The 12376-nt window shown below is 46.9% G+C and overlaps 1 protein-coding gene across 1 annotated transcript in view; it reads left to right on the top strand.

Annotated features, from left to right (window-relative positions):
- The window catches only part of rreb1a (ras responsive element binding protein 1a), a gene marked incomplete at its 5' end in the record, with an annotated part of 97287 nt that overhangs the window by 64024 nt on the left and 20887 nt on the right, over nucleotides 1–12376 (top strand). The window contains 2 exons of the mRNA XM_061713228.1: nucleotides 5755–5896; nucleotides 5987–6129. Coding sequence (XP_061569212.1) covers nucleotides 5755–5896; nucleotides 5987–6129 — 285 coding nt within the window. The remainder of the gene's footprint in view (nucleotides 1–5754; nucleotides 5897–5986; nucleotides 6130–12376) is intronic.

Genomic DNA, 12376 nt, shown 5'->3' with positions numbered 1-12376 from the left:
TTTCCTCCTCTCATCCTTTCCTCCTCTCCTCCTTTCCTCCTCTCCTTCTTTCCTCCTCGCCTCCTTTCCTCCTCTCCTTCTTTCCTCTCCTCCTTTTCTCCTCTCCTCCTTTCCTCTCTTCCTTTCCTCCTCTCCTCTCCTCCTTTCCTCCTCTCTTCCTTTCCTCCTCGCCTCCTTTTCTCTCCTCCTTTCCTCTCTTCCTTTCCTCCTCGCCCCCTTTTCTCTCCTCCTTTCCTTTCCTCACTCCACTTCTTCCTTTCTTCACTTCCTCTCATCCTCTCCTCCTTTCTTCACTTCCTCTCATCCTCTCCTCCTTTCCTCCTCTCCTTCTTTCCTCCTCTCCTTCTTTCCTCTCCTCCTTTCCTCCTCGCATCCTCCTTTCCTCCTTTCCTCCTTTCCTCCTCTCCTTCTTTCCTCCTCGCCTCCTTTTCTCTCCTCCTTTCCTTTCCTCACTCCACTTCTTCCTTTCTTCACTTCCTCTCATCCTTTCTTCACTTCCTCTCATCCTCTCCTCCTTTCTTCACTTCCTCTCATCCTCTCCTCCTTTCCTCCTCTCCTTCTTTCCTCCTCCTTTCCTCCTTTCCTCCTCGCCTCCTTTTCTCTCCTCCTTTCCTTTCCTCACTCCACTTCTTCCTTTCTTCACTTCCTCTCCTCCTCTCCTCCTTTCCTCCTCTCTTCCTTTCCTCCTCGCCTCCTTTTCTCTCCTCCTTTCCTCTCCTCCTCGCCTCCTTTCCTCTCCTCCTTTCCTCCTCTCCTCCTTTCCTCCTCTCCTCCTTTCCTCTCCTCCTTTCCTCTCCTCCTTTCCTCCTCTCCTCCTTTCCTCTCCTCCTTTCCTCCTCTCCTCCTTTCCTCTCCTCCTTTCCTCCTCTCCTCCTTTCCTCTCCTCCTTTCCTCCTCTCCTCCTTTCCTCTCTTCCTCCTTTCCTCTCCTCCTTTCCTCCTCTCCTCCTTTCCTCTCCTCCTTTCCTCCTCTCCTCCTTTCCTCTCTTCCTCCTTTCCTCTCCTCCTTTCCTCTCCTCCTTTCCTCGGTTGTGACTAGCGATCCCCTGATACCATTGTCTTCACACCGAGAACTCGCTGATACCGAGTACCGATACGATACTTCTACTACAAAAATAACTAGCCGAAAAAGGCAATGAATTGGGAGACATGTTTTATTTGCAACAGATAAATTCAATAAAAATCAATCAAATGAGAAGAATAACTATTTTAAACAAAGCTCAGCCGGCTGGGCTTCCCTCCGCGGCTCCGCTAGCCCCCCGGCCAACACAACCCGTGGGTTTTCTCTTGCCATGGACTACGTTTACATGCAGTCAAAACGGGGGTTACGGTCAATATTCCAGTTACTGAAACATTGGCAATAATCTGTTTCCATGCGCGAGCTAACAGGGTTATCCCTGTTTACATGCTGATTAATCATTAGGGATATCATATCTCTCATTCCATTTATGAAGTGATTAGTCTCCCCCTGGTCTTGGTTTCTCCATGTTTATAAGAACTTCCTGGACTCAAAAGACCAGGATTCCTTGCGAAAAGAACATGAAAAACATGACCATATATTCAGTTCCTCCTCTTGACACCGTAGCATTAGCACGTAGCTTGCAGTTTGACTTATTCTTTCCTCGTCCCTTATTCTGAAATATGTCCACACTTCTAGCATTAATTGTTGCTATCTTGGCTGAAAAGTCTCACTCATGCATCACTCTCTTCTCACTCATGTATCACTCTCTTCTCACTCATGTATCACTCTCTTCTCACTCATGTATCACTCTCTTTTCACTCATGTATCACTCTCTTCTCACTCATGTATCACTCTCTTCTCACTCATGTATCACTCTCTTCTCACTCATGTATCACCCCCTCTCACTCATGTATCACTCTCTTCTCACTCATGTATCACTCCCTCTCACTCATGTATCACTCCCTCTCACTCATGTATCACTCTCTTCTCACTCATGAATCACTCTCTTCTCACTCATGTATCACCCCCTCTCACTCATGTATCACTCTCTTCTCACTCATGAATCACTCTCTTCTCACTCATGTATCACCCCCTCTCACTCATGTATCACTCTCTTCTCACTCATGTATCACTCTCTTCTCACTCATGTATCACTCTCTTCTCACTCATGTATCACTCTCTTTTCACTCATGTATCACTCTTCTCACTCATGTATCACTCTCTTCTCACTCATGTATCACTCTCTTCTCACTCATGTATCACCCCCTCTCACTCATGTATCACCCCCTCTCACTCATGTATCACTCTCTTCTCACTCATGAATCACTCTCTTCTCACTCATGTATCACACTCTTCTCACTCATGTATCACTCTCTTCTCACTCATGTATCACTCTCTTCTCACTCATGTATCACCCCCTCTCACTCATGTATCACTCTTTTCTTACTCATGTATCACTCTCTTCTCACTCATGTATCACTCTCTTCTCACTCATGTATCACCCCCTCTCACTCATGTATCACTCTCTTCTCACTCATGTATCACTCTCTTCTCACTCATGTATCACTCTCTTCTCACTCATGTATCACTCTCTTCTCACTCATGTATCACCCCCTCTCACTCATGTATCACTCTTTTCTTACTCATGTATCACTCTCTTCTCACTCATGTATCACTCTCTTCTCACTCATGTATCACCCCCTCTCACTCATGTATCACTCTTTTCTTACTCATGTATCACTCTCTTCTCACTCATGTATCACTCTCTTCTCACTCATGTATCACCCCCTCTCACTCATGCATCACTCTCTTCTCACTCATGTATCACCCCCTCTCACTCATGTATCACTCTCTTCTCACTCATGTATCACTCTCTTCTCACTCATGTATCACCCCCTCTCACTCATGTATCACTCTCTTCTCACTCATGTATCACTCTCTTCTCACTCATGTATCACTCTCTTCTCACTCATGTATCACTCTCTTCTCACTCATGTATCACCCCCTCTCACTCATGTATCACTCTCTTCTCACTCATGTATCACTCTCTTCTCACTCATGTATCACTCTCTTCTCACTCATGTATCACTCTCTTCTCACTCATGTATCACCCCCTCTCACTCATGTATCACCCCCTCTCACTCATGTATCACTCTCTTCTCACTCATGTATCACTCTCTTCTCACTCATGTATCACTCTCTTCTCACTCATGTATCACCCCCTCTCACTCATGTATCACTCTCTTCTCACTCATGTATCACCCCCTCTCACTCATGTATCACCCCCTCTCACTCATGTATCACCCCCTCTCACTCATGTATCACTCTCTTCTCACTCATGTATCACTCTCTTCTCACTCATGTATCACTCTCTTCTCACTCATGTATCACCCCCTCTCACTCATGTATCACTCTCTTCTCACTCATGTATCACTCTCTTCTCACTCATGCATCACTCTCTTCTCACTCATGTATCACTCTCTTCTCACTCATGTATCACTCTCTTCTCACTCATGTATCACTCTCTTCTCACTCATGTATCACTCTCTTCTCACTCATGTATCACTCTTTTCTCACTCATGTATCACTCTCTTCTCACCACCACGCTGACTGCAACATCTCCCCCTAGAGGCGCTAACCAGTAACTACAACAACAACGAAGTATCGGTGCGTGGTATCGGAGAATTTTTGCGAGTACGAGTACCGTATTTTCTGGACTATAAGCCGCTACTTTTTTCATAGTTTTCAACCATACAGCTTATACAAAGGTGCAGCTATTCTGTGGATTTTTCTTCCACCGCTCGGGGCGCTCTAACCGGAATTAGAATCAAAACTAAGACAAAATAAATGCAAAGAAGAATACGCTACTTCTTCTTTAGCAGATAGAAGTAGAAGCAGATTTCAAACAGATAAATAGATAAATAAATACCTGTGGAAATTGCAGAAAATCGCGGAGACAATGTCCGTAACATTCACTACATACCGGTTATTTTCTCTTGGTTCTGTCCCGTTTTAATCAGCAAAGTTGCTGCCATGTTAAAAGACACTGTTAGGAAAGGATCTATTTAGGTACAAACATGTACATCATTTACAGTTCAAAATCCTTCTGTACATGTAGTAAAATATCTAATCTAACAACATAAATATCTGCAGCTTGCATATCTATTTTTTAAATAGAGCGGAGGCGGCTTGTATGCAGGTGCGGCTTATAGTCCAGAAAATACGGTATATGAGAGTAGTATCGGCCCCGATATTGATACCAGAATCGGTATCAACCCCGATACCGATTCTGGTATCGGGGCATCCCTAGATGGGACCTCTCACCTCGATGATGCCAAAGCCCTATCAACACAAAAACCTCCCACAATGCAGTTCTGACTCCTCCCAGGAGCCTGTTTTACCGCCCCCGTTACCCAGAACCCCCCCTGACTGGTTCCTGGTCTCTGATTGGTTCCCAGTCTCTGGTTCCTGGTCTCTGATTGGTTCCCAGTCTCTGGTTCCTGGTCTCTGATTGGTTCCCAGTCTCTGGTTCCTGGTCTCTGGTCTCTGATTGGTTCCCGGTCTCTGGTCTCTGATTGGTTCCCAGTCTCTGGTTCCTGGTCTCTGGTCTCTGATTGGTTCCCGGTCTCTGGTCTCTGGTCTCTGATTGGTTCCTGGTCTCTGATTGGTTCCCGGTCTCTGGTCTCTGATTGGTTCCCGGTCTCTGGTCTCTGATTGGTTCCCGGTCTCTGGTCTCTGGTCTCTGATTGGTTCCTGGTCTCTGATTGGTTCCCGGTCTCTGGTCTCTGATTGGTTCCCAGTCTCTGGTTCCTGGTCTCTGATTGGTTCCTGGTCTCTGATTGGTTCCTGGTCTCTGATTGGTTCCTGGTCTCTGATTGGTCTCTGGTCTCTGATTGGTTCCTGGTCTCTGATTGGTTCCTGGTCTCTGATTGGTTCCTGGTCTCTGATTGGTTCCCGGTCTCTGGTCTCTGATTGGTTCCTGGTCTCTGGTCTCTGATTGGTTCCCGGTCTCTGGTCTCTGATTGGTTCCCGGTCTCTGGTCTCTGATTGGTTCCCGGTCTCTGGTCTCTGATTGGTTCCCGGTCTCTGGTCTCTGATTGGTTCCCGGTCTCTGGTCTCTGATTGGTTCCCGGTCTCTGGTCTCTGATTGGTTCCCGGTCTCTGGTCTCTGATTGGTTCCCGGTCTCTGGTCTCTGATTGGTTCCCGGTCTCTGGTCTCTGATTGGTTCCCGGTCTCTGGTCTCTGATTGGTTCCCGGTCTCTGGTCTCTGATTGGTTCCTGGTCTCTGGTCTCTGATTGGTTCCCGGTCTCTGGTCTCTGATTGGTTCCCGGTCTCTGGTCTCTGATTGGTTCCCGGTCTCTGGTCTCTGATTGGTTCCCGGTCTCTGGTCTCTGATTGGTTCCCGGTCTCTGGTCTCTGATTGGTTCCCGGTCTCTGGTCTCTGATTGGTTCCCGGTCTCTGGTCTCTGATTGGTTCCCGGTCTCTGGTCTCTGATTGGTTCCCGGTCTCTGGTCTCTGATTGGTTCCCGGTCTCTGGTCTCTGATTGGTTCCCGGTCTCTGGTCTCTGATTGGTTCCCGGTCTCTGGTCTCTGATTGGTTCCCGGTCTCTGGTCTCTGATTGGTTCCCGGTCTCTGGTCTCTGATTGGTTCCCGGTCTCTGGTCTCTGATTGGTTCCCGGTCTCTGGTCTCTGATTGGTTCCCGGTCTCTGGTCTCTGATTGGTTCTCGGTCTCTGGTCTCTGATTGGTTCCCGGTCTCTGGTCTCTGATTGGTTCCCGGTCTCTCTGCAGACACATGAAGATCCATGAGAAGGACCCGGCGGCCGGCCTGCTGCCCTCCAGCCCCCCCTCCCCCACCAAGCGCCGCCGTCCGTCCGTCAAGAGGAGGCAGGGACTGGAGGAGGAGCCGGGGGAGGAGCCGCCCAGCAAGAAGGTAGGTGTCCCCCCCCCCCCAGCAGGTCTGACCCCCCAGGTCTGAGGTCCGACCCCCCACCCCGCTAACCGCTAACCTCTACCGCTGCAGGCGGCGGACGACCCGGCGCTGGACGAGGCGGCGGCGCTGGGCTCGGAGGAGGAGCTGCTGCAGTGTCCCATCTGCTTCAAGACCTGCAGCTCCAGACTGGACCTGGACGCTCACATGGACTCACACCCGGACACCGCCCTCAGGTACCTGGATGGATGATGGATGATGGATGATGTATGGATGGATGATGGATGGATGGATGATGGATGGATGATGGATGGATGGATGATGGATGGATGATGGATGGATGATAGATGGATGATGGATGGATGATGGATGGATGGATGATAGATGGATGATGGATGGATGGATGGATGGATGGATGATGGATGGATGATAGATGGATGGATGGATGATGGATGGATGATGGATGGATGGATGATGGATGGATGATGGATGATAGATGATGGATGGATGATAGATGATGGATGGATGATGGATGGATGGATGATGGATGGATGATGGATGGATGGATGGATGGATGGATGGATGATGGATGGATGATGGATGATGGATGATGGATGGATGGATGATGGATGGATGGATGATGGATGGATGGATGATGGATGGATGGATGATGGATGGATGATGGATGATGGATGGATGGATGATGGATGGATGTTGGATGGATGGATGATGGATGGATGATGGATGGATGGATGATGGATGGATGATGGATGGATGGATGATGGATGGATGATGGATGGATGGATGATGGATGGATGATGGATGGATGGATGATGGATGGATGGATGGATGGATGGATGATGGATGGATGATGGATGATGGATGGATGGATGATGGATGGATGGATGATGGATGGATGGATGGATGGAAGATGGATGGATGATGGATGGATGATGGATGGATGATGGATGGATGATGGATGGATGATAGATTGATGGATGGATGATGGATTGATGGATGGATGATTGATTGATGGATGATGGATGGATGGATGATAGATGATGGATGATGGATGATGGATGGATGATGGATGGATGGATGATGGATGGATGGATGATAGATGATGGATGATGGATGATGGATGGATGGATGGATGGATGGATGGATGGATGGATGATGGATGGATGGATGGATGATGGATGGATGGATGATGGATGGATGATAGATGGATGGATGGATGATGGATGGATGATGGATGGATGATAGATTGATGGATGGATGATGGATGGATGATGGATGGATGGATGGATGATAGATGATGGATGATGGATGATGGATGGATGGATGGATGGATGGATGATGGATGGATGGATGGATGGATGATGGATGGATGATGGATGGATGGATGGATGATAGATGATGGATGGATGGATGGATGATGGATGGATGGATGATGGATGGATGATGGATGGATGATGGATGGATGATGGATGGATGGATGGATGATGGATGGATGATGGATGGATGATAGATTGATGGATGGATGATGGATTGATGGATGGATGATTGATTGATGGATGGATGGATGATGGATGGATGATGGATGGATGGATGATGGATGGATGGATGATAGATGATGGATGATGGATGATGGATGGATGGATGGATGGATGGATGGATGATGGATGGATGGATGGATGGATGATGGATGGATGGATGGATGATAGATGATGGATGGATGGATGGATGATGGATGGATGGATGATGGATGGATGATAGATGATGGATGGATGGATGATGGATGGATGATGGATGGATGGATGATGGATGGATGGATGATGGATGGATGATGGATGGATGATGGATGGATGGATGATGGATGGATGATGGATGGATGATGGATAATGGATGGATGATGGATGGATGGATGATGGATGGATGGATGGATGATGGATGGATGATGGATGGATGGATGATGGATGGATGATGGATGGATGGATGGATGATGGATGGATGATGGATGATGGATGATAGATTGATGGATGGATGATGGATGGATGATGGATGATGGATGGATGATGGATGGATGATGGATGGATGGATGATGGATGGATGATGGATGGATGATGGATGGATGATGGATGGATGGATGGATGGATGGATGGATGGATGGATGATGGATGGATGGATGATGGATGGATGATGGATGGATGATGGATGGATGGATGATGGATGGATGATGGATGGATGGATGATGGATGGATGATGGATGGATGGATGGATGATGGATGGATGATGGATGATAGATGGATGGATGATGGATGGATGATGGATGGATGGATGATGGATGGATGATGGATGGATGATGGATGGATGATAGATGATGGATGGATGGATGATGGATGGATGGATGGATGGATGATAGATGGATGGATGATGGATGGATGATGGATGGATGGATGAATGGATGGATGATGGATGGATGGATGATGGATGGATGATGGATGGATGGATGATAGATGATGGATGGATGGATGAATGGATGGATGATGGATGGATGATAGATGATGGATGGATGATGGATGGATGGATGGATGGATGATGGATGATGGATGGATGATGGATGATGGATGGATGATGGATGATGGATGGATGGATGATGGATGATGGATGGATGATGGATGATGGATGGATGGATGGATGATGGATGATGGATGGATGATGGATGGATGATGGATGGATGGATGATAGATGATGGATGGATGATGGATGGATGATAGATGATGGATGGATGATGGATGGATGATAGATGATGGATGGATGATGGATGGATGATGGATGGATGGATGATGGATGGATGATGGATGGTGGATGGATGATGGATGGATGATGGATGGATGGATGATAGATGATGGATGGATGATGGATGGATGGATGATGGATGGATGGATGATAGATGATGGATGGATGATGGATGGATGATGGATGGATGATAGATTGATGGATGGATGATGGATGGATGATGGATGGATGGATGGATGATGGATGGATGATGGATGGATGGATGGATGATGGATGGATGATGGATGGATGGATGATAGATGATGGATGGATGGATGAATGGATGGATGATGGATGGATGATGGATGGATGATAGATGATGGATGGATGGATGGATGGATGATGGATGGATGATGGATGGATGGATGATAGATGATGGATGGATGATGGATGGATGGATGGATGATGGATGGATGATGGATGGATGATGGATGGATGATGGATGGATGATATATGATGGATGGATGATGGATGGATGATGGATGGATGATAGATTGATGGATGGATGGATGATGGATGGATGATGGATGGATGATGGATGGATGATGGATGATGGATGGATGATGGATGGATGATAGATTGATGGATGGATGATGGATGGATGATGGATGGATGGATGGATGGATGATGGATGGATGATGGATGGATGATGGATGGATGATGGATGGATGGATGGATGATGGATGGATGATAGATTGATGGATGGATGATGGATGGATGATGGATGGATGGATGGATGGATGGATGATGGATGGATGGATGGATGGATGGATGGATGATGGATGGATGATGGATGGATGATAGATTGATGGATGGATGATAGATTGATGGATGGATGATTGATTGATGGATGGATGGATGGATGGATGATGGATGGATGGATGACCAGGAGAGATAGAGGGTTAGATGGATGGATGATGGATGGATGGATGACCAGGAGAGATAGAGGGGTAGATGGAGGGATGATGGAGAGATGGAGGTCTGAGTTTCTGAGAAACACATTGAGAGTCAGAAACATCTGACTCTGAAAGGATGAAGACGCACTTGACTGGGCCCCCGTAACCACGGCGACGGCCCCATGTCCACGACGACTCCCCTGTAACCATGACGACGCCCCCGTAACCACGGCGACGGCCCCATGTCCACGACGACTCCCCTGTAACCATGACGACGCCCCCGTAACCACGGCGACGCCCCCATGTCCACGACAATGCCCCCATAACCACGGCGACGCCCCCATGTCCACGACAATGCCCCCGTAACCACGGCGACGCCCCCGTAACCATGACGACGCCCCCGTAACCACGGAACAGCCACCTCTGTCTGTTGCCGTGGAAACACAACTCCTGTCCCCCAAACAGAGTTTTATCCAGGAAGAGAGGGAGGAAAAGAGGGATGGAGGGAGGGAACATCACGGGACTGAAGAAAGAGAACGTAGAGGGGAGGAAGCACAGAAAAAAGGGATGGAAAAAGAAACATGAAAATGAAAGAATGGAGGAATGAGTTGAGAGAAAAGAGAAGAAAGGAGGAGAGCTGAAACTAAAGAGGAAAGTGAGATGGAAAGAAGTTTCAGACACGAGAACAGAGGAAGAAAAGGAGACAGAACAGAGGAAGAAAAGGAGAGAGAGAACAGAGGAAGAGAAGGAGAGAGAACAGAGGAAGAGAAGGAGAGAGAGAACAGAGGAAGAGAAGGAGAGAGAGAACAGAGGAAGAGAAGGAGAGAGAACAGAGGAAGAAAAGGAGAGAGAACAGAGGAAGAAAAGGAGAGAGAACAGAGGAAGAAAAGGAGAGAGAACAAAAGTAGAAGGGAAAGAACAGTGAAGTGGGAAAGAAGGAGAAGTTTGTGAAGAAGAGAGAGAAGAAGAGCAGCAGAGACGGAGATGAAGAGGAAAAAGAGGAAGAGACGGAGGTGAAGAGGAAAGAGAGGAAGAGACGGAGATGAAGAGGAAAAAGAGGAAGAGACGGAGGTGAAGAGGAAAGAGAGGAAGAGACGGAGGTGAAGAGGTGGCGTTGAGCTCGTTATGGAGGAAGGAGAATATTTAGCTGTAAATCCTCTTTAATCAGCCGCTAAGAGGATCGACGCACCGCAGGGATGGAGGGATGGAGGAGGAGAGGGATGGAGGGATGGAGGAGGAGGGATGGAGAAGAGATGGAGGGATGGAGGGATGGAGAAGAGGAGTGATGTAGGGATGGAGGGGGGTGGGAGGAGGAGGGAAGGAGAAGAGATGGAGGGATGGAGAAGAGGAGTGATGGAGGGATGGAGGGGGGTGGGAGGAGGAGGGAAGGAGAAGGGAAGGAGGATGAGAAGAGAGGAGGGATAGAGAGGAGTAGAGATGGATGGATGGAGTGATGGAGGGAGTGGTGGATGGAGTGATGGATGGAGGGAGGGATGGAGGTGTAACTGCAGCAGAACCGGCTCTAAGGCCCCGTTAACCCGTTAACAGACAGAGTTTCTGATCGTCTCAACTCTGTAAAACATGGATCATGTGACGTGTCTGAGAGTTTACGGCTGAGTTGAAACGTGTCAGACATGATTCCCGTAATCAGCAGCTTTCCTGAGGTTCTGCTTCTTCATGAGCATTTAAGATACTTTTTAAACCTTCGGATCTCAAATGAAATGATACAAAGTAGTTAAACCAGGAAACAGAAACCCCAGCCTGCCGGGACGACTCTCGGAGAAATGTCTCCCCCTGGTGGCCACGCGGAGACAATACTAGGAAACAATAACAAGGCTGGTTTATCTGTACAGCACAATTCAACACAAGGTCATTAGGTGCTTTACATCAACATTAAAAGCTGCAAGACACAATTAAACAGTAAATAACAAATAAAATGATAAGGAAAGGGGTAAAATAATAGCACAAGTTGTTAGAAAGTAAGGGCACACACATTTATTCATTCACACACGCACTAATATACTTGGGAAACAGTTAGGCACCAAATATAATATATTTAATTTTCTCAGATGGCAAAAATAGGAACTTTATTGATCCCACATAGGAGTAATTCATGTTATATCAGCTATAGAGAACAAGGTAGTGCCGAAAAACAATATATATCCCCCCTCACAAAAATAAGAAACATATTTTTTCATCAACAAAACAAATTAAAAAATGTTCAAATAACAAAATAACATATTTTAACCATTTTTCAGACAATAAAATAACTTAAAAAAAAACTAAAAAAACTAAAAAACTAAACTAACTAAAAAAAATGGCTCAAATAATAATAATAATAATAATAATAATAATAATAACCATCTTTGTATAATATAATATTGATAAATTATTAAATTTTGTTGTCCTGCCAATGGAGGCCCAAATCCTCCATGGCAGGACCCTTCCACACCGCATTCTCCCCGACACAGACACACAATCACGCACCGTTAACCAGACTTTCAAGCGTTTGTATCGTTTGGGCACCATGTTTACTGTCGACTGCTGGTTTACAAACGTTACACAACAGGGTGATGAAGTCTTTCATGCTCACTGGAGTCGAAAAGGGAATCGTTTGAAAAACATGCAAACGATTCCAAGGAATTGAAACAGTGGGAACCGGTTCTGAACAAGAACCGGGTCTGGATTCCCTAGTGAGGCTGCTGGATCTGGAGTCTTTCCTTGGTTTCCTCTGATCTAAGACCGA

Source organism: Cololabis saira, chromosome 22 (genome assembly GCF_033807715.1).
Source record: "Cololabis saira isolate AMF1-May2022 chromosome 22, fColSai1.1, whole genome shotgun sequence".
NCBI lineage: Eukaryota > Metazoa > Chordata > Actinopteri > Beloniformes > Belonidae > Cololabis > Cololabis saira.
The sequence above is the reverse complement of the archived record's forward strand: the minus strand, read 5'-3'. Positions and strand labels throughout refer to the sequence as shown.